The following is a 23,032-nucleotide window of genomic DNA, read 5'->3' as shown; positions in this document are numbered from 1 at the left end:
CAATAGCTTGGAGGGATCTTCCAAATCTTCAACCAGTAGACTGAGTAGACTATTTATAATCTACAATATTTACAACTACCTATAGTGCCCATTAGATCCAGAAACCCTACTGCTAAGTTCTGGTGTTTTAGTAATTAGATAAAGCTGATAAAGATGCAAATCTTGCAATAAAGACACTATTTTAAGCTATTTAGAACATCCTATGTCCTCAATTAAAAAATTCAAATGTCTGTAATTATTGTTGTAATTGATGCCTTCGCGGGGTATTTTTAGCTTCCCAATAATTTTATACATAGGTATTTATTCTATATTAGTATTCTGTCATGCTAAGCTCTGTCCTGGTGTGCATGTCATACGGTCGTCATGTACTGGCATGACAGGAATATGAAATACAACATGGAATACTTTTCTAGAGATGATACAACATGCAAAGTTCAGATGCCACGGAAATAAAAATGGGATAACCTAGTTCTTATGAATGATGAAGCAAGGAGCCTAGAGTTCTGAATTTGAGTGTGGAGAAATGTACCCAATTCCTGATTTGTTGGTGAATTTTTTTTTTTTTTTTTTTTTTTTTTGGCAATTTCGCATGTGAGCTTTTGTATAGGATGTCGATGTTGATACCCTCAACTTCATAAACTTTTGTGAGCATATCTTTGCACTCCAATTCCAGTTACTACAATCGAAATATTATTCCAAGAATTCCAAATCGAGTTGTGTCTCTACTTACCCTAAAACTGTCTGAGATCCTAATGGGTCTTTGGTTCTTAATATCACAAACCAATTTAAAACCATGACACTAATGTATTTGACCTATACTTTTAAGTGACATATGGAATCCATGGCAGACTCTGGCGATTAGCGAAATTGCCTCTAGTTGGTTGTCCTCCCCAAATGGAACTTTATTATGGTCCTTATTGTGTGTACCTAGTTCATTACTATTAATATTTTACTATTGAAAAGTATAATTGCCATTAGTTTGGTAACAACAATGTTGCTTCTATAAATGCCAACTGCTGTTGGCATTAAATTAAATGAACTAAATTCCCTGTCGTAGTATTTTCGGAGCACTTAAAAACTAGTTTCTGCTGGTTTCGAAAACAAAACATTGCAGTTATTTTTTCCCTCCTCCTTAAGTTCTCTGGTTTCCATTTTCTTTTGTCCAATCATTATTATGAGTTGATTATTTCCTTTGAAATTTATTTGTATTTTTTCACATTTTAAGTTTTCAATCTATACGCAACCTTTTTTGTTTTGAGTCCCCTCTCTCTCCCCCTATAAGTACAATGTACGCAAAACATGAGAAGTAAAATACAAATCCTTTCGTCATACTTTTCTAGAGATGATACAACATGCAAAGTTCAGATGCCACGGAAATAAAAATGGGATAACCTAGTTCTTATGAATGATGAAGCATGGAGCCTAGAGTTCTGAATTTGAGTGTGGAGAAATGTACCCAATTCCTTTATAGTATTACTATAATTCTGTGTATTGTTCATGATTAGATATTGGAATTTATTTCATTGATTTTCTTTAATGGTGAATAATATTTTTAATTTTCTCCCCTACAGTAATTTTCATATTGTTAATTCTGAACAGGGACCACCATTTTGACACCCGTGAGTTACGTTTAATTATACCTATCTCAAAGTGGTTAAATATTACGGAAAAGATACACTGACAGCTTCAGGTGCTACTTTTAACCAGGTTTGTTTAAATTTAACCACTTCCAGTGAGGTGTAAGAAAATGTTTCTCATGTTTGCATGGATAGGCCGATTTTGTGTGCTCTTTTTTGTCCAAAACTTTCATATTTTTCATATCATACCATTAATTATCCATAGTTCTTCTTATTTAATTTGACTATGTTTCTTTGTAACTCTCATGATTAGCCTACTTAAGTGTTAGCAATAGAAAAATCCATTTTCAATTTGAATTTTTCAATCAGGTACCCTTTTTAATTCCCTGTAGGAGTAAGCTAATTCTTTTAGTTTTTCTCTTCTTTTTCAATATGAATAACGAACACAATTATTGTGTCCAAAAAATCTTTTATAAATAATCTCTTTCTAAACGAATTGCCTTCTGTTTTTTACCCGAAATAAAAATACCCAATAGACTTATTTGTACTAGCTGGTGTTTAGGTTTAATATTATCTATGAGTTAGGAATTTTTCTTATATTGGCGGTACTACTATTATTAGTAAATTTATAATCATAATGGCATGGATAATAATCTCTTTCTAAACGAATTGCCTTCTGTTTTTTACCCGAAATAAAAATACCCAATAGACTTATTTGTACTAGCTGGTGTTTAGGTATAATATTATCTATGAGTTAGGAATTTCTCTTATATTGGCGGTACTACTATTATTAGTAAATTTATAATCATAATGGCATGGATACATCTGTAGAATTGTGTGATATAAAACTGTTATAAATATTGAAATGTACAGTATTTATAATTATTATAGCTTATTATCTTAAAATTATTACCTAATAATTTCTTTTTTCAATTAATTGGTAGCAAACGCCCTTTTTATAGCTTCAAATTTTTATATTTAATGTCTATGGTGACTTTTTTTCTCATGTGGTTTTATAAGAATTTTTCATTAATTATTACTCCCCACTACATGATTCAAACTACATACTTGATTTATCTAGGAACTCTTTTATACTTTTCTTAGGAAGGTAGTTTCATTGTTTTGTCTCCTTTGTGCCTTGTTTTTTTTAGTATTCAGAGTCTAGGCCAATTAATTACCTATTTATCAAAGACAGATATCCAAAAATAATAAGACGAAAATATTCAGAAATAATAATGGCTACTACCATTTCGAATTTTACAAGACAAAGTCCTTTGGTGTGCTTATGGGTGCTAAAAAGGCAACCATATGCTTTAGGTACCTAGTTGCCAAGTTGCTCATGAATAAGCTCAATAAAATTTTCTTTTAGATTTTATCTTGAGGTCCTATGGAAAATTGGGTGCTAAAAAGGCAACCATATGCTTTAGGTACCTAGTTGCCAAGTTGCTCATGAATAAGCTCAATAAAATTTTCTTTTAGATTTTTATCTTGAGGTCCTATGGAAAAAAGAGAGACTCTGAATAACTCTTTAAATACACCTGTTAATAATAATCTTTGAAAATTATTCATGTGCAAGATGGCAACTATACCTTCCACTTACCTCATGTACATATACTATGTAGATTACATCGTATAAATAGAAACACAATCACGTCGTAAAAGTAAAACTTAGGTTCTAAATGTCAATTTCCAATGTTTTCAAAGGTTTTCTCAGTGGAGAAGTGAAGAATATACAAAGAATAGAATTAGAATTACCTTATCTTGGTACTAAGACTACTAAGAAAGGATTTAGCACCGGATCTCCTCTCATGTTGAATCAGGTACATTTTGCACTAGAAATGAACTAACATAAAGTTAACAAAACATGAAACTGACATCACTAGGGTTATGTAAAGATGAAATTGAAACTTCACCTTTTCAAAGGAGTACCTAGTGTAGTTTTGATTTTGAGTCTTTTTAAACGTTTTTGAGCTCGGTGCGATTTTTCACACCTTGATTAAATTTTCAAAGGAGTACCTAGTGTAGTTTTGATTTTGAGTCTTTTTAAACGTTTTTGAGCTCGGTGCGATTTTTCACACCTTGATTAAATATCAATATTATCTTATGAATTGTAGACCAAACTATTAATCCATTATCAAGGACCATTGTTCACACACATACACTTCCATTAGATATTTGTAGAAATGTAGAATGAAAAAGCACTCTCCTTCCCGAAGATATGTGCATAATCTCTGTTAAGTTAAAGAAGCGTTCACACGATTACATTTCACTTTCCTTATCTACCACCCTTTCGAAATTATTTTCTTACTCCTGAGTCTACACTCTCCTTCCCGAAGATATGTGCATAATCTCTGTTAAGTTAAAGAAGCGTTCACACGATTACATTTCACTTTCCTTATCTACCACCCCTTCGAAATTATTTTCTTACTCCTGAGTCTACTAACTCTATGTTGTCATCAAAGTTGACTTTGTTTCTGCGGAACCACAGATTGATTACTTCAACATATTTGACCAACATGGAATTTATAGATCAGGAGGACAATTAGTCAATCTAAAGCTGCAACGCACGACTTTGGGGTTTACTGGGTTGCGATTATGGGTAGTTCGCTAGAACACTTAGTACTAATACCTGTACAGTCTTTGAAGAGAAAACCTTTATGAAGTTACTTGGAATTTTCTCTCTTGATTATTAACACTCTCCCAATTTTTGATTTTTTTTCCCCCGGTAGCATCGTATTTTATTTGGCAGAAAAATAATTCTTATTCATTTATTAATTTTAAATTGATTGATTTATAAGGTTATGATTTTTTTCGTATTCCTGTGATTTTAATTTTTTTTTATGTGTAATGATTAATTTTAAGAGTTGTTTTTTTCCCTCTCTCCTTTATTTTATTATTATTTTTTTTTTTCAACAGTAAAGTATGATAGGAATGTTTTCGTGTTCTTGTCTAGAAAAAAAAGACAGAGAAATCTCGTTTATTGTGCTGAATCTTTCTTGATTGTGCTGGGAAGGAAGCTTTAATTCCCCCATAAAAAATCCAGGATCTCAAATTTCAACCTAGACGTTGTCAAAATATTGGTAAAGCCCGAGTTATTGACTAACCATGCTAATTTTGGATTCGGCCAGTGAGTGAGATTTCTCTCCCTTAGTCTTGGTGACTATTTTTAATATACATTCCTTTGTTTTTATGATTATTATTTATTTGTGAAATATGTTGGGGCTCTTGTCCCTTTTTTCTGAATTTTTATAATCACTTTTTTGTATTAGTTCGTATGATTTCGGTTGGACTCGTGTTTGATAAGTCACAAGGTATCTACACAAGGAGAACCCAGAGTGCGGCATATAAATCGTTTTCACTCTATAGGTAACTGAATGTAACTAGCTTATAAATCGTCCAGCTTACACACAGAAGGATTCTGGGGTATTGTTCGAATGCTTGGAAAGCCAACAAATATTGAAAGTTTTTTTTTTTTTTTCTTTTTTTTGAACTGTTTGTAGGATTGTAACAATTATTATTATTTTAACATTCATCCTTTAAATCACTACATGAGTTATACAACCAACGAAACCAGCAGAACAAATCACTAAGCAGCCCAAGACACGTGTTTGTTAACATTTATCCTTTAAATCACTACATGAGTTATACAACCAACGAAACCAGCAGAACAAATCACTAAGCAGCCCAAGACACGTGTTTTGTCCTTATTTGGACTCATCAGTTGGACATAGCTGGGGATTGAACCCGAGACCCTCGGATTAGGAAACAGAGACCTTTGCAACCAAGCCACCATGACTTGGTGATGTGTTATGGTTTCGTTGTAGTATTTAAACCCGATACTCAAAGAGGTTCTTACACCATTACATCAAGTATTTAGAAATCCCACCAGAGTTCAGCATGTATATCTTGGGCTGCTTAGTGATTTGTTCTGGTTTCGTTGGTTGTATAACTCATGTAGTGATTTAAAGGAGTGATTTGTTCTGGTTTCGTTGGTTGTATAACTCATGTAGTGATTTAAAGGATAAATGTTAAAATAATAATAATTGTTACAATCCTACAAACAGTTCAAAAAAAAACTTTCAATATTTGTTGGCATTCCAAGCATTCGAACAATTACCCTGGAATCCTCCGGAATCCTTCTGTGTGTAAGCTGGACGATTTATAAGCTAGTTACATTCAGTTACCTATAGAGTGAAGACGATATACATGCTGAACTCTGGTGGGATTTCTAAATACTTGATGTAATGGTGTAAGAACCTCTTTGAGTATCGGGTTTAAATACTACAACGAAACCATAACACATCACCAAGTCATGGTGGCTTGCTTGCAAAGGTCTCTGTTTCCTAATCCGAGGGTCTCAGGTTCAATCCCCAACTATGTCCAACTGATGAGTCCAAATAAGGACGAAACACGTGTCTTGGGCTGCTTAGTGATTTGTTCTGGTTTCGTTGGTTGTATAACTCATGTAGTGATTTAAAGGATAAATGTTAAAATAATAATAATAATAACGAAATAATTTTTTTCTTCCCTTATGAAGACAAAAAATATCGAAATTAGGCACATGTTCTGGTTTCGTTGGTTGTATAACTCATGTAGTGATTTAAAGGATAAATGTTAAAATAATAATAATAATAACGAAATAATTTTTTTTCCCTTATGAAGACAAAAAATATCGAAATTAGGCACAAAAAAAACATGGATTTTTCCTTTTCCGCACAATCTTCCGGTGAAAACAAGAAAAGAAAATCCAACAAGAACACCGGTGCTTGAAGTTAATATGAATAATAATAAAGGTAAGTGACATTTATTTTGTTCTGTACGCTCGAGACGACAACAATGAAGCGAAATCTTAGAGGATGCACTAATCAATACAATGAAAATGGTTGCCTGATAAGTAGTGGCAGGTAAACTGGAAACCGTGGGTTCGATTCCCAAAATGAGGGGTCGAAAATTATCATTTAGGACCTGCCCATTGAATGCCATTGACACTTCAAAAATGACACAAGTAAAAAAAAAAAAACCCCTAAAGAGGATTTAGCTAAAAGAAAACAAATTGTACTGATTTAATTATTAAAATTCATAACAGAATCTACTGCCAGGGTAAAGGGACTGGAAGGTCTCATTCAAGGATTTGTAAGGACAAATAGAGCGTTTAAGGGTGGGTTACTACGGATTATCCCCAAAATGAGGGGTCGAAAATTATCATTTAGGACCTGCCCATTGAATGCCATTGACACTTCAAAAATGACACAAGTAAAAAAAAAAAACCCCTAAAGAGGATTTAGCTAAAAGAAAACAAATTGTACTGATTTAATTATTAAAATTCATAACAGAATCTACTGCCAGGGTAAAGGGACTGGAAGGTCTCATTCAAGGATTTGTAAGGACAAATAGAGCGTTTAAGGGTGGGTTACTACGGATTATCCTCGGACAGAGTTCAATCCTAGATTGACCCTATGAAGTATAACATCCTTTTTGAGCCTTAGATTTTTTTTATTTTTTTTTATTTTTTTTTTTTTTTTTTTTTTTTTTTTTTTTTTTTTTTTTGAGGGTGCTTACACCAGTGACTTATCAAACTTGAATGAGACTGTGCGATGAAGCAATAGACGGCAAAACCGAGCTTAGGTTGAAACTCGGCAAACTGAATTCTTGAAAGAACAAACTTCTTTTTTCATGGAGGGTCTCTGGTCAACTTTTTCAATCACAAAATTGAGAATTTCCAGCAATGGAAAACGTTTCGTAAGCAATATGTAAAGATGAAATGACTTCCGTCAGTCAATAAGTTGACCTTTTTTTAAAGAACTTAAATCTAAATTGATTTCGAAAAAATAGCTAGGTATTATTGAAACTCGGCAAACTGAATTCTTGAAAGAACAAACTTCTTTTTTCATGGAGGGTCTCTGGTCAACTTTTTCCGTCACAAAATTGAGAATTTCCAGCAATGGAAAACGTATCGTAAGCAATATGTAAAGATGAAATGACTTCCGTCAGTCAATAAGTTGACCTTCTTTTTTTTTTTTAACGAACTAAAATCTAAATTGATTTCGAAAAAATAGCCCATCAGTGAGTAGGTATTACCTATTTGAATATTGTTCTTTTCTTTATACTGGTTGCCATTTTGTATGTTAATTTTCTTCATTGTAGTAGTGATAATTTCAATTGTACAGAGTTGTGTAGAAATCACAAATACTCCCTCCTCTTCCTCCTGGCTCTCCTTTTACCACCCCGTCCTAGAACCCAGCTATAAACTTTAGTTTCCTCTCCTTTTAAGCTTTTGATCGAGTTAATACCTTTTGTTTCTTTATTGACAACCGTGACCGTCATTTGAAAGCTCTGCACTTGGTCGAGAGTCTCCTCACTTTCCTCCTCCTATCCCTCCAATATACATACTTTACAATTTTAATTGCTTTGAAGACAAATGTGATAATTTCAATTGTACAGAGTTGTGTAGAAATCACAAATACTCCCTCCTCTTCCTCCTGGCTCTCCTTTTACCACCCCGTCCTAGCTGGGTTAGCTATAAACTTTAGTTTCCTCTCCTTTTAAGCTTTTGATCGAGTTAATACCTTTTGTTTCTTTATTGACAACCGGTGACCGTCATTTGAAAGCTCTGCACTTGGTCAAGAGTCTCCTCACTTTCCTCCTCCTATCCCTCCAATATACATACTTTACAATTTTAATTGCTTTGAAGACAAATTGTTTTAGACCATCATTAATATTAAAATAAAACAAAAAGCGATTTAAGAATGAAAAAACATCTCGATTGTTCTTAGAAACTTATTTTGTTTGAGAAGTCCTAAAATAAAAAGTTCGAGAGTTTTTTCAACCTTCCCAGACTGACTAGTAGCAAGGTCCTCACCCGAAACCCTCCCCAGGTACCTAACTTTATCAGCATAACTACGAAGTTCACGAAGAAAAAGGAGAAGGAGAAAAAAAATCCCAAAGGAGGAGCGGATTATCCTCGGACAGAGTTCAATCCTAGATTGACCCTATGAAGTATAACATCCTTTTTGAGCCTTAGATTTTTTTTATTTTTTTTTAAACAGCCTCTTTATGGCTGAGCCCCTAAATGGGATGATTAAAGCAATTAAGGGGCAAAGACCTAAGATGTTAGTCCCCTCTTAAAATAAATGTTCACAAAGCAATTAAGGAAAACACTAAACTTAATTTTTAGTTTTGATCAACCAGTGGCAAATCATTTTCACTGTGTACTGACTGGACGAACCCTCGTTAGTAAAATTAAGTACGAATGAAGACCTAAGAGGTAGGTAAATAAAAATAAAGTAAAAAGTAGACTAGTTGACAAACTCGTTAGTAAAATTAAGTACGAATGAAGACCTAAGAGGTAGGTAAATAAAAATAAAGTAAAAAGTAGACTAGTTGACAAAAAAAAAATATGGCAAATGGAGTGAAGAATCTCTAGCTATTTATACGGTGTTTACAAATGCGAGAGGTATTATGGCTGGATTACATGCCCTTTCATCAGGTAGAACTGACAGGCGTACCTATAAATAATGAGAAGTCCAGTTACTAGCCCCAAGTAAACATCACTGGCAGTCAGTAACATTCCAGTTGGGTGAGACTGTCTACTGGCTTTTTGTAATCCAGCCATTATATCATTGTTCCTCTATAAGTAATCATTAATCATGTTACTTTATACTCGGAAAGTCAGAACTCAAGTTATCTGGCGAAACTACGAACTACACACGAATATCTTCTTTTACCTCTTATGAAAAATGTCCTTTTTCCATAATTATTCTATTATCCATTTCTGCCAAGGGAGACGGAGAAGATATTATTCAAAGCTGTATTATTTCGTATACTACTGGGGGATCGGGTGGAAATTTGGGAAATCACTATTGTTGTTGATGGTGACTGGGAGGGTAATTATACTGAGTTAGCTTAACCCCATACACAAAAAGCCCAAACTGAGGTTTAGGTGTAGGGGCTGGACAGCTCTAAAGAATGGGTTAAGCTTCTACGAATCTACGAAGTATACTGAGTACGAATGGTATGTTAGTTAATTTCACCAGACAACTCATAACGCTCTAAAGACTTCCTACCCTCAAGAGTACCGCACAATTAAAGAATATGAATACGTAAATCTATAAAACTCAAAGCAACAAAGCTTGTTTTCTCTTGAATAGTCAGAACACGCAAGTGATCGTTTCGCATAGGTAGGTACTCTGGAAATTCTGGAATTCAAAGACACAAACTTTGTAGCTATCGAGTTAAAAAATAAATAAATAAAAATACAAAAATTATAATGAAAATATCAACTTAAAAACAAGAACGATGGACGGTATACATAATAAGAGAATTACAGTAGAACCTCGATTATATCAACTCCAAAAATCGGGAGTTTTCCCTATATTTCAAGGAAATCCTACTCTATCAGAGGAACAGATCATCGAAAGTGTTTAAATAATGAGACTAATCACGAAGAAAACAATATCGAAGATGTGTTTTTTGTTTGTTTCATTTAATTTAAAAATAAAGGTTATGTCTTCCCTATTTTGTTCTTTTGTACCACTATCAACTTTTATACAGAACCTCGATTTTATCAACTACCCTCGGTCCCAATTAGTTGATATAATCGAGGTTCTACTGTATGTTGAAGAAAGAAACACGAAGACCCACTAAAAAGTAAGCACAAATATCATTCGTTGATTACAACTCTGCATTAATTTGTGTGAAACTAGTCTTCAAGACGGGAAAAAACGCATGGGGAAAAATAATCGTAAATAAAACTTACACCTACTGCAACATATCATAAAATATTGATACAAAATATTAATAATTTTCGTTTGATTTTTTAAAAATAATAAAATGAAAAACAGACAACAGAAAAAAATACAACCTCTACGTAAAAAGAATCTACAGAACTAAAAATTAAAATAATACACAGGGGGAAAGGATTAGGGGATTAAAGGAGAATTGATACAAAATATTAATAATTTTCGTTTGATTTTTTAAAAATAATAAAATGAAAAACAGACAACAGAAAAAAATACAACCTCTACGTTAAAAGAATCTACAGAACTAAAAATTAAAATAATACACGGGGGGAAAGGATTAGGGGATTGAAGGAGACGTTAACTTCTTCTAGAGAAGAAAATTTACGGACGCAACGAGATATAAACGTAACAGTTACCTTGGTTATGTTGTAGGGATAGGACTGAAAAGTCCCTTTCCTCCAGCAAAGTAAACCAGGATATGTCAATGCTTACAGAGCAAAATAACACTCACTTCAATATTACAGTTCAAAGTTTCAACACAAAGAGATGTTTACATGACTAAATCAAGATCAAAAGACTTCATTCAGAAATATACATCAATATCTCAATATATGGACATTTTGGCTCACCGCAGTGGGATAGTGTCTAGCTTGGTACATTTAGAATCGGGAGGTTGGTGGTTTGAGTCCAAGTCAAGTCTTATTTTATCGAGGTGAATCAAGTGGGAAACGACATTTGTGAAACGCATTCAGGTATGCTTCTAACACAACTAAAATTCCCTTTTCGAAAATTTCGATATACGTGGTAAGCATTGATATTGAAAGGAAAGGAGTGAGAGAACGGTAAGATAGAAGGAAGAGATAGAGCAAGACAGAAAATAGGACGAAAGAGAAAGGTGGGATAAGGATTAAAAGCTATTGGAGAATCAACTTAATAAATTTAATATATTATGTACATTAGAAGTTTAGGTATAATATCGACCAATGGGGAACTCAGGGACTCTACTTTCCAACGAATGAAAAAACTATTAACTTTCAAGAAACACCAAGCAAAACTTCAGTAACAATTACCCAAATCATCTTGTAGATTAGTACTTCAGAGTACACTTCACGAACTTCGTGAAGCTCTATATTAACAGTTTAGAGATGGTTCCTATTTACTTTCAATGAGTGAAGTAGATAAGTTACACTGATAGTTCAAAGTTCATATGGGGGGAAAAGGTAGAAAATTTGCAAGTGGGTACCTGTTCAATACATATTTCAAGCAAATCCTTATCAAATTAGGTCTAGTAATCCAATACATTTCTCATAGGATGAAAAGCTCCCATTGGTCTTCTAAATATTTCCTAGGTAGGTAAAGAACATCAATATACATTTAATAGAAATAAAGTTAGAGGCAGAGCGGACCAAATCCAAAAAAGCGTTTTAAAATAAATGGAGTTAAAGATTAGAACTAGCCAATTTTTAAACAGAGATAGCTATTATGTTTTTGCTCTTTTTTATTATTTAAAATACAACACTAAAGTGAAGGTAGCAACCAATAGATGGTTTTTTTCGCGCTCTTTTTGAAAATACAACTCTGTGAAGTTAGCAACCAATAGATCGATCTTTTCGCGCTCTTTCCAACAATATACAATAGGTAGGTACTCAAAAAGTCGATTTTTGGACTTGGTCTGTAATAAAGTTATAATCTATGAAATATTTTAATATTATACTTAGCATTATCATAAGTAGTAATAATAGACTATGTGTATTAACACGTGAACCCGTACTTATCTTTCATGCTAAGAGGACAGACAACGTTTCCATGTTTGGAAAAAAAACAACAACAATCTTGCACATTTATTTATGAAGTTATTCAGATGAAAAATGTCTAGTTAGGGAGGCCTCACAGCTCACTACATACATGGTTTTAAAAGATTTATTTAAAAGATAGACAAATTGTTGACTTTTCGTAATTATTACGTCTACAAGGTTTCATAGGACTAACTGGTATACTCAAGTTTTTATACAAGTAAACTCTATACACTTAGGATATTTTATACTAATTTTACAATATGAACAAGTATTTTTTTATAGATATCTGTTCAGACCCGAAGATGTCTTTCATGTGAGGAGATTGTGAAGGGAGTAAATATCTGTAGTGTGAGTAAGTTTGGACTACTCGGTCATTGAGTCATCAGATCCCAACACCATATACTTGTACCTACAGGGAATTGAACTGTGAGTATGTTTTAGGATCTGACTCATTGACTGAGTTGTTCACTGAAAAGAGTAGATCTTTTTTATAACTCACTCACTCTTAATGATCTCCAAAACCTAGTCCCATGAAACCTTGTAGACGTAATAATTACGAAAAGTCAACAATTTGTCTATCTTTTGAATAAATCTTTTAAAACCATGTATTTAGTGAGAACACAACTAAAATTCCCTTTTCGAAAATTTCGATATACGTGGTAAGCATTGATATTGAAAGGAAAGGAGTGAGAGAACGGTAAGATATAGAAGGAAGAGATAGAGCAAGACAGAAAATAGGACGAAGGAGAAAGGTGGGATAAGGATTAAAAGCTATTGGAGAATCAACTTAATAAATTTAATATATTATGTACATTAGAAGTTTAGGTATAATATCGACCAATGGGGAACTCAGGGATTCTACTTTCCAACGAATGAAAAAACTTTCAAGAAACACCAAGCAAAACTTCGGTAACAATTACCCAATCATCTTGTAGATTAGTACTTCAGAGTACACTTCACGAACTTCGTGAAGCTCTATATTAACAGTTTAGGGATGGTTCCTATTTACTTTCAATGAGTGAAGTAGATAAGTTACACTGATAGTTCAAAGTTCATATGGGGGGAAAAGGTAGAAAATTTGCAAGTGGGTACCTGTTCAATACATATTTCAAGCAAATCCTTATCAAATTAGGTCTAGTAATCCAATATATTTGTCATAGGATCATAGGATGAAAAGCTCCCATTGGTCTTCGAACCACCAACCTTTCGGTTAACAGCCGAACGCGCTAACCAGTTGCGCCACGGAGGCTTGGTTGTAAGTACTTGTATCCAAAAGTCTATATCAGCGGAAAGTATTAGGATTAGATTTGGGATATCAAAAGTTGCCAAATAATTATCTCTTATCACAAAGTGTATTGTACAGAAGCTCAGAAAGCTCAAAGTTAAAAATATGTACAACTTAACAACCATATCTTACACACAAGCCTCCGTGGCGCAATTGGTTAGCGCGTTCGGCTGTTAACCGAAAGGTTGGTGGTTCAAATCCACCCGGGGGCGATTTTTTTCTCACCAGATTTATTTGTTTTAGAATCCAGATTCCAGGCCCTAAAATTCTAAATAAATTCTCACAAGCCTTATGTGAATTTAAGTATTAGGTATTGGCGAGTTTTTGCAATCAAAATTAACGTCCCATTAACTGAACTCTTTAACGTTATTTGACAAAAACTCTGTGCAGAAACGAGTGTTCGTCAAATAACGTTAAAGAGTTCAGTTAACGGGTCGCTGGCTTTTGGTTGAAAAACTCGCTTTCATGTAATATCCAGAGTAATTTTCCTTTGTTTCTTATTTCAGATTTGCGAGCATAACTCATTCCCACCTTCAACTCAGCTGCGTTTCAATAAACAAACAATTCACTCATCCGCCATTTTGAATCGAACAAAAGAAAATAAAACGTGAATTATTGGTAAGGAATCGAGCGGCATGAGTACCACACAATCTGGTAGGGAGTTGAGTCCCAAACTGAGAACTAACAATCAAAAATATTTCACCTCAGTCGCTATTAAGTTTTTAGGTATAAGTTTTACCTAACCCCTAGGTGTATGTGTTAATCATAAATGTGCAATGCTGTAGTGATAGTTATTAATATTCTTTGTAAATAAAATATATACTTCCACCCTGTACATGTGATGTGGAAGGCCGGTCCCTGGTGTGCGCCGTTTCACAAGCGAAAGGTCGCGGGTTCGATGCTCAAAAGTTACGAAGTACGTAACAAAAGTTACGTACTTCGTTACGTACTAACAAAAGTTACGTACTTCGGATAATAATTGTCCGATAAATAATTAGTTATCAAATTGGAATCAATTGACGGTGTGAAGTCCATTCCGCGTTTTGTGGAACATGATACTTGTGTTGCCCCGTCTAACCAAGTCTCTGAATTTAAGTGATATTTAGAAGTGACTCTCATCCAAGAGGTGCTGGGTTCGAATCCCGGCCGTATATTCCCCAAAATACAAATACATTTAAAAAAAATCCGCCCCCGGGTGGATTTGAACCACCAACCTTTCGGTTAACAACCGAACGCGCTAACCAGTTGCGCCACGGAGGCTTGGTTGCAAGTACTTGTATGTAAATGTCTATATCATTCAAAAGTATTAGGATTAGATTTGGGGATGTTAAAAGTTGCCAAATATTTATCATACCTCAGTACTCTGATTACTCCAGGTACCTACATGTTGCACATTATATCTTATTACTAAGTTGTACAGAAGTTAGGAAAGCTCAAAGTTTGAAATGTGTACAACTTAACAACCATGTCTTACACACAAGCCTCCGTGGCGCAACTGGTTAGCGCGTTCGGTTGTTAACCGAAAGGTTGGTGGTTCAAATCCACCCGGGGGCGGATTTTTTTTAAATGTATTTGTATTTTGGGGAATATACGGCCGGGATTCGAACCCAGCACCTCTTGGATGAGAGTCACTTCTAAATATCACTTAAATTCAGAGACTTGGTTAGACGGGGCAACACAAGTATCATGTTCCACAAAACGCGGAATGGACTTCACACCGTCAATTGATTCCAATTTGATAACTAATTATTTATCGGACAATTATTATCCGAAGTACGTAACTTTTGTTAGTACGTAACGAAGTACGTAACTTTTGTTACGTACTTCGTAACTTTTGAGCATCGAACCCGCGACCTTTCGCTTGTGAAACGGCGCACACCAGGGACCGGCCTTCCACATCACATGTACAGGGTGGAAGTATATATTTTATTTACAAAGAATATTAATAACTATCACTACAGCATTGCACATTTATGATTAACACATACACCTAGGGGTTAGGTAAAACTTATACCTAAAAACTTAATAGCGACTGAGGTGAAATATTTTTGATTGTTAGTTCTCAGTTTGGGACTCAACTCCCTACCAGATTGTGTGGTACTCATGCCGCTCGATTCCTTACCAATAATTCACGTTTTATTTTCTTTTGTTCGATTCAAAATGGCGGATGAGTGAATTGTTTGTTTATTGAAACGCAGCTGAGTTGAAGGTGGGAATGAGTTATGCTCGCAAATCTGAAATAAGAAACAAAGGAAAATTACTCTGGATATTACATGATAGCGAGTTTTTCAACCAAAAGCCAGCGACCCGTTAGCTGAACTCTTTAACGTTGTTTGACGAACACTCGTTTCTGCACAGAGTTTTTGTCAAATAACGTTAAAGAGTTCAGTTAATGGGACGTTAATTTTGATTGCAAAAACTCGCCAATACCTAATACTTAAATTCACATAAGGCTTGTGAGAATTTATTTAGAATTTTAGGGCCTGGAATCTGGATTCTAAAACAAATAAATCTGGTGAGAAAAAAATCGCCCCCGGGTGGATTTGAACCACCAACCTTTCGGTTAACAGCCGAACGCGCTAACCAATTGCGCCACGGAGGCTTGTGTGTAAGATATGGTTGTTAAGTTGTACATATTTTTAACTTTGAGCTTTCTGAGCTTCTGTACAATACACTTTGTGATAAGAGATAATTATTTGGCAACTTTTGATATCCCAAATCTAATCCTAATACTTTCCGCTGATATAGACTTTTGGATACAAGTACTTACAACCAAGCCTCCGTGGCGCAACTGGTTAGCGCGTTCGGCTGTTAACCGAAAGGTTGGTGGTTCGAATCCACCCGGGGGCGAATTTTTTGTTGTATTTTTTCTCCCCTATATCCATCTTTCATTTAGGGATTTTCTTATAATCGGTGAAGACTAAAAAGTATTTCTTTCCCCTTTAATTGACTTATGTTACGTAGCTTGTAGACGTACATATTTATAATCTATGTGCATTATTTTCCATCTAAATCCCACAGAAATTTAGGAACAGATGAATTTAAATTTTTAGGTCAAATGTGTTTTTCCATCTTTAATTTAGGGATTTTCTTATTATCGGTTAGTCCCCCCCCCATCCCCCCAGTGGCAGGGTTCTCCTGGAGGAGCTCTTCCACCCAACCTCTGTGTGTGTGTGTGTGTGTGTGTGTGTGTGTGTGTGTGTGTGTGTGTGTGTGTGTGTGTGTGTGTGTGTGAGTGTGTGTGTGTGTGTGAGAGTGAGTGAGAGAAAAAGAGAGAGAGAGAATAAGAGAGGACGAATGGAGAAAGAAGAAAAGAAAGAGGGAGAAGGAGGGAGGGAGAGAGAGAGAGAGAGAGAGAGAGAGAGAGAGGGTTACGTATAGGTAATTCGGTAGGTGTTATGGATTTTCCTGACGAAACATTGATTGGAACTTTTCCAAGAGAGAGAGAAAGAGGGAGGTAGAGGGAGAGAGAATACCTAATAATAATAAGTTCAATGTTTACTTGTACTCGTTCGAAATTTTCCAATTATCTCCCCTCTCCCTCCTTCTATCTCTCCCCCCTCCCTCCCTCTTTTTCTTTTTATCCTTCATCTTCTTTTTCATTTTGTTCCATGTATTTACTTCGATCAAGCATGTCTAACTAATAAAATGAGCAGAGAAGTTCAGAACATGGCACTTATTTTTCCAAAATATGGCAGTAAAAACAAGGCAATATAGCACTTATTTTGGGAAAATATGGCATTTATTTGTTCAAAACATGGCAAAATAAGCGATTTTTTCAAGAATCAGAGGCAACCATTTTACACTTTTCCTTGGAACGTCAAATAAAAAATTGAATTTTGAACCTTTTAAAATAATTTTTCGCTGTTTTGACTCCAGATTTGGATTTTTGAGGACTTTTTACATAGGAATCGACCTTTCATGCTAAATGTTTTCCCAAATGCATAACCACTGCCTATTTAAGTACAGTTCTTTTTACCTAGTAAGTATTTCTTTTTTTTTTCTTTGTTCTTTTTTTTTTTTTTTTTTTATTTTACTCAAAAATGCTTAAAATATGGCAACATAGTATGGCGCCATGGCAATATGGCATTTGAACTTCCTTGAAAATAAGGTAGGTAGGTAAGTAGGTACTTACAGGTAAGAGGTTTGATAGAGGGAACTGTAACTGCTAACGTCTTATAGTCCCGGAAGTGAAGAGAAAAAAAGGACAGCATATAGGAGAAAGCCCGCCGTTCCGAGAACGAACCTTATCCCTTCAGGATAAAATCCGACCCGGGCGGGAATCGAACCCGTAGCCTATAGCGAATACAAGGTAGACGCACTACCAACCAAGCTAACTAGGCTGTCTTTCATGAGAAATTAATACATTATTAGTATGGCATATGTAAGAATTTTTTTGTGATTTTCAAGATTTTTGAGCCTATCAGAAAACCGGTTCAGTTTATATGTATCAGAAAACCGGTTAAGTCTATCAGAAAAAGTTTATGTAGGTAGGTGCATACTCCCTAGTCCCTACTCTTCTACAATATTTATTAAAACATTTTACAAGACAAGACGTTACAATTTACAATGTTTAGGAATTTACATTATGTATTTCATATTTATTGCCTGCCATAAATAATATGTAAACCAGCATCCGTCCTTCTCGCTCTCTCTCTCTCTCTATCTAGCTCTCTCTCTCTCTCTCTCTCTCTTCCCTCATCTCTCTCTCTCTCTCTCATATTATAAAGACGGATGTTTTTCGGCTTTCTCTTTTCAGGAAAGACTTATGAAAGGCTTTACTAGGTAGGTAACTTTGCTTGAAAAGAATGAAAGTGAAAAACTTTAGGCGGAGAATATACCTGCAGGAGAGAGAGAGAGAGAGAGAGAGAGAGAGAGAGAAGGAAAGAGAGAAAGAGAGGGAGAGAGAGACAGAAGGGGAGGGGTAGAGAGAGAAAGAGGAGGAGAAGAGAAAAGGAAAATAATAATACGAGTATGTAGGTAATACACCAAGCTAAATTTTATGACTTGACTTGGGTTTGAACCAAGCTCTGAAGTCCACCGTCCTAAGGCCAGCCACACACTATTAGATAGACCTGACAGGCGGACCTGATCAGGTCTACCTGATAGATGGCCTTTCGGACGAAAGGGAGAGAGAGAAAAAAAGGGGGAGGGAGAGAGAGAGAGAGAGAGAGAGAGAGAGAGAGAGGAGGGAGAGAGAGGGGGGAAAGGGTAGAAGAGAGAAAATAAGAACAATACACCCCGCTAAATTTTATGACTTGACTTGGGTTTGAACCAAGCACTGAAGTCCACCGTCCTAAGGCCAGCCACACACTATTAGATAGACCTGACAAGCGGACCTGATCAGGTCTACCTGATAGATGGCCTTTCACACGAACGCCACTACACTATCTGTTTTTCAAAGAAAAAAATCTAGGTACTAGCTTCCTAAGATTTTTGTTTTATTGTTTTGTTGTTTTTTTTTTTTTTTGTTTTTTTGTAAAATAGGTATAGGTACCTACTGAGAAAATTATCTAGGTAGCTACCTAATTACCTAATGAATATTCTTCAAAGAGGAAAAATATGTGAAAACTATATGAAAGAGAGTAAATACTGAAAGAGAGTTAGTTAAAACTTAGAGCTAGGTCTTACACTCATATTTATGAACAAAATGCTGGCTCTTAAGTTCGTGCTAAGCATAGTCTCAAGGCATTTGATTGGTCAATTTTGAATTGAGACTGATCTAAGAACGATCATTCTTGTTCATAAATACGAGTGTTAGTTAGAACTTAGAGCTAGGTCTTAGTTAGAACTTAGAGCTAGGTCTTAGTTAGAACTTAGAGCTAGGTCTTAGTTAGAACTTGGAGCTAGGTCTTAGTTAGAACTTAGAGCATTGAGTGACAAGTAAGAAAATCGGCCTCTTTTTCAAGAGGTTGGAAAAAGGGAACTATAACTGCTGAGGTACTATCGTCCCGAAATCGAAGAGTGAACGAAGACAGGATAGGAGAAAGCCAGCCGTTCCGAGAACGAACATTTTTACATAGAATTTCGTATGAATTTTTGTATCGTATTTTTCACAACTGACATTATGTCAAGCGATATACGTACTCGTACAAAGAAAAGAGAAGCAATTTTCAGTTATGGGCAAAAAAAAATTGAACGACATGTGAAAAGAAATACATAGAAGGAAAAGAAGAAGCAATGTGAAATAATAAAAAAAACGAAAGAAAAGAAGAAAACAGAGAGAGAGGGGGGGGGGAGAGAGAAAGAGAGAGAGGGAGAGAGAGGAAGGGAGGGAGAGAGAGAGAGAGTCGAAGGAAAGAGTGAAAAGAAAATAAGAAACACAAATGACAGACTTTAAAGAAAGGGTGCGAGAGAGAGAGAGAGAGAGAGAGAGAGAGAGAGAGAGAGAGAGAGAAAAGTTTCAAATCTTTCAACATCAAAAGACAACAGCTCCTGTCTTTGTCTCTCTCTCTCTCTTCCCTTTTCCTCTTTGTCTCCCTCTTATTCTCTCCCTCTCCCAATCCCTTTTTCTATTTCTCTCTTTTTATTACACTTTTCTTTTTAACCCTCTCTCTCTCTTCTCCTCTCTCTCTCTCTCTCTCTCTCTCTCTCTCTCTCTCTCTCTCTCTCTCAGAAGTAATTAAGCAAAGTGGAATGTCAAATCTTTATTTATTTAAATTTCTTAAACGAGGAAGAAAATGCAGAGTGCAAAGTTGCGAAGAAAAACGCAAACGGATTATTATTTATCCACCCTTGAACTTTTATTAGGTCTTAATTAGAACTTAGAGCTAGGTCTTAGTTAGAACTTAGAGCTAGGTCTTAGTTAGAACTTAGAGCTAGGTCTTAGTTAGAACTTAGAGCTAGGTCTTAGTTAGAATTTAGAGCTAGGTCTTAGTTAGAACTTAGAGCTAGGTCTTAGTTAGAACTTAGAGCTAGGTCTTGGTTAGAACTTAGAGCTAGGTCTTAGTTAGAGCTTGGAGCATTGAGTGACAAGTAAGAAAATGGGCCTCTTTTTCAAGAGGTTTGATAGAGGGAACTATAACTGCTGAGGTACTATCGTCCCGAAATCGAAGAGTGAACGAAGACAGGATAGGAGAAAGCCAGCCGCTCCGAGAACGAACATTCAAAAATAAATGCAGTTTCTTTGTGTTATTATATCACAACTTTGGTGCTCACTGCAACATTGTAGGATTTTCCCAATATCTCAATAATCTCAAACATCCGATGTTCACCTACCATGCTGGCACCGGTCGCTATACGCATTTATATGTCATGGCCACTCATTTTCCTCACGGAATCGAACCCGGGTCTCCCGCATACAAGGCGAGCGCAATGACCATTACGCCATGGGAGCTGACAGGTTTACTATTATAAGATTCGTGTTCCAAGAATAAACCTTATCTGTATCTGTTTCGGATAAAATCCGGCCTGAGTGGGAATCGAACCCAGGAAGGACCTAGGTATACTATCATAGGAGTTGTACGATCAATTTCACATTCGGAACTCCCTATAGGTACAAGTATATGGTGTTGGGATCTGATGACTCAATGACCGAGTAGTCCAAACTTACTCACACTACAGATATTTACCCCCTTCACAATCTCCTCACACGAAAGACATCTTCGGGTCTGAACAAATATCTATAAAAAAATACTTGTTCATATTGTAAAATTAGTATAAAATATCCTAAGTGTATAGAGTTTACTTGTATAAAAACTTGAGTAAAATATTCAATTAAACCTATTAGTTTTGATATAATTACAAGCAAGGAAAGTGACTTAAGTATATTTGAGTGCGACAACTAGGTATTACATACAGAACTGAGACCATACAATTATAATAAAAAGTAATAATCTTAATGATAGTTACTTTATGGCGTATTTTCTAGTGACAGCTTCTATTAATCAATACTGACCTCTTTCCTGTGCTTTAGCATCCCCAGGTCGAAGTTTATAGCATGCCATCCCTCATCAGATACGTATGAAACAGATAATAGGTATCGTTGTAGAGATTCTTTTTTTTTTAAGACAGACAGCTTTCACATTATTTTAGAACACTCATGCTTTGATACCCATACCTAACAGAGAACGGGAATTCTTTTTAGTCTTAACCCATCCCCAGGTCGAAGTTTATAGCATGCCATCCCTCATCAGATACGTATGAAACAGATAATAGGTATCGTTGTAGAGATTCTTTTTTTAAAGACAGACAGCTTTCACATTATTTTAGAACACTCATGCTTTCATACCCATACCTATCAGAGAACAGGAATTCTTTTTAGTCTTAATCGACTATAAGAAAATCCCTAAATTAAAGATGGGTAAAAGGGAGGAAATATATATATATATAAAAAAAATCGCCCCCGGGTGGATTCGAACCACCAACCTTTCGGTTAACAGCCGAACGCGCTAACCAGTTGCGCCACGGAGGCTTGGTTGCAAGTACTTGTATGTAAATGTCTATATCATTCAAAAGTATTAGGATTAGATTTGGGGATGTCAAAAGTTGCCAAATATTTATCATACCTCAGTACTCTGATTACTCCAGGTACCTACATGTTGCATTATATCTTATCACAAAGTTGTACAGAAGTTCAGAAAGCTCAAAGTTTGAAATGTGTACAACTTAACAACCATGTCTTACACACAAGCCTCCGTGGCCCAACTGGTTAGCGCGTTCGGCTGTTAACCGAAAGGTTGGTGGTTCAAATCCACCCGGGGCGGTTATCATTCACCTTGCCTCCTCCTGTTCCTGCCCCTGCTGCTGTGGCCACTAGTTTCTCTGCAACAACATTAGGAAACATATCAGCAATATCAGCTCTTTAGTTAGGTTTTCTATTATAAAAATAAATGCAGTTTCTTTGTGTTATTATATCACAACTTTGGTGCTCACTGCAACATTGTAGGATTTTCCCAATATCTCAATAATCCCAAACATCCGATGTTCACCTACTATGCTGGCACCGGTCGCTATACGCATTTATATGTCATAGCCACTCATTTTCCTCACGGAATCGAACCCGGGTCTCCCGCGTGCAAGGCGAGCGCAGTGACCACTACGCCATGGGAGCTGACAGGTTTACTATTATAGGATTCGTATTCCGAGAATGAACCTTATCTGTATCTGTTTCGGATAAAATCCGCCCGGAGTGGGAATCGAACCCAGGAAGGACCTAGGTATACTGTCATAGGAGTTGTACGATCAATTTCACATTCGCCGATAGTACACTGAAGGCACCTGTTCCCCATGGAACACTGAAGTTAAGTAACGTTGCACGTGGTTGGTATCCGGAAAGGTGACCATCTGGGGATGTGAGTGCTGGTGGCTTTTCTCGGTTCCCGACCACAAAAAGTTGAAAAAAAGTAAGACACAAATTACTTACTATCCAATTTTTTCCCAAAATACAAATACATTTTCAAAAAATCGCCCCCGGGTGGATTTGAACCACCAACCTTTCGGTTAACAGCCGAACGCGCTAACCAGTTGCGCCACGGAGGCTTGTGTGTAAGACATGGTTGTTAAGTTGTACATATTTGAGCTTTCTGAGCTTCTGTACAATATACTTTGTGATAAGAGATAATGCAACATGTAGGTACCTGGAGTAATCAGAGTACTGAGGTATGATAATTATTTGGCAACTTTTGACATCCCAAA

At 35.7% G+C, this 23,032-nt stretch overlaps 1 protein-coding gene, 3 long non-coding RNA genes and 7 other non-coding genes across 12 annotated transcripts in view; 5 read left to right on the top strand and 6 right to left on the bottom strand.

Moving 5' to 3' along the window:
- The first annotated feature begins 2,231 nt into the window (after nt 1-2,231).
- On the top strand, nt 2,232-3,873 carry LOC108251905. 2 transcript variants are annotated; one of them, XR_003390460.1, is made up of 3 exons: nt 2,232-2,959; nt 3,071-3,281; nt 3,588-3,873. It is a non-coding gene; the product is annotated as an uncharacterized LOC108251905 (long non-coding RNA). The 2 variants fall into 2 exon arrangements; XR_001809399.2 differs by lacking the exon at nt 3,588-3,873 and adding an exon at nt 3,501-3,558.
- A 4,776-nt stretch (nt 3,874-8,649) lies between these two features.
- On the bottom strand, nt 8,650-9,084 carry LOC108251904. The gene is made up of 2 exons (XR_001809398.2): nt 8,963-9,084; nt 8,650-8,884 (listed from the first exon to the last, which is right to left on the bottom strand). It is a non-coding gene; the product is annotated as an uncharacterized LOC108251904 (long non-coding RNA).
- Nucleotides 8,767-10,008, top strand: LOC113465888. The gene is made up of 2 exons (XR_003390459.1): nt 8,767-8,841; nt 8,923-10,008. It is a non-coding gene; the product is annotated as an uncharacterized LOC113465888 (long non-coding RNA).
- Nucleotides 10,009-13,534: 3,526 nt separating this feature from the next.
- Nucleotides 13,535-13,608, top strand: Trnan-guu. Its single transcript has one exon. It is a non-coding gene; the product is annotated as a tRNA-Asn (tRNA).
- Nucleotides 13,609-14,582: 974 nt separating this feature from the next.
- Trnan-guu lies at nt 14,583-14,656 on the bottom strand. The gene has a single exon. It is a non-coding gene; the product is annotated as a tRNA-Asn (tRNA).
- A 220-nt stretch (nt 14,657-14,876) lies between these two features.
- Trnan-guu lies at nt 14,877-14,950 on the top strand. The gene has a single exon. It is a non-coding gene; the product is annotated as a tRNA-Asn (tRNA).
- A 974-nt stretch (nt 14,951-15,924) lies between these two features.
- Trnan-guu lies at nt 15,925-15,998 on the bottom strand. The gene has a single exon. It is a non-coding gene; the product is annotated as a tRNA-Asn (tRNA).
- A 174-nt stretch (nt 15,999-16,172) lies between these two features.
- Trnan-guu lies at nt 16,173-16,246 on the top strand. The gene has a single exon. It is a non-coding gene; the product is annotated as a tRNA-Asn (tRNA).
- A 5,489-nt stretch (nt 16,247-21,735) lies between these two features.
- Trnan-guu lies at nt 21,736-21,809 on the bottom strand. The gene has a single exon. It is a non-coding gene; the product is annotated as a tRNA-Asn (tRNA).
- Nucleotides 21,810-22,097: 288 nt separating this feature from the next.
- LOC103505492 (proteoglycan Cow) overlaps nt 22,098-23,032 on the bottom strand; it is a gene marked incomplete at its 3' end in the record, with an annotated part of 40,285 nt that continues 39,350 nt past the window's right edge. The window contains exon 10 of the mRNA XM_026820818.1: nt 22,098-22,159. Coding sequence (XP_026676619.1) covers nt 22,098-22,159 — 62 coding nt within the window. The remainder of the gene's footprint in view (nt 22,160-23,032) is intronic.
- Trnan-guu lies at nt 22,803-22,876 on the bottom strand. Its single transcript has one exon. It is a non-coding gene; the product is annotated as a tRNA-Asn (tRNA).

This window comes from Diaphorina citri, unplaced genomic scaffold, assembly GCF_000475195.1.
Source record: "Diaphorina citri unplaced genomic scaffold, Diaci psyllid genome assembly version 1.1 scaffold178, whole genome shotgun sequence".
Classification (NCBI taxonomy): domain Eukaryota; kingdom Metazoa; phylum Arthropoda; class Insecta; order Hemiptera; family Psyllidae; genus Diaphorina; species Diaphorina citri.
The sequence above is the reverse complement of the archived record's forward strand: the minus strand, read 5'-3'. Positions and strand labels throughout refer to the sequence as shown.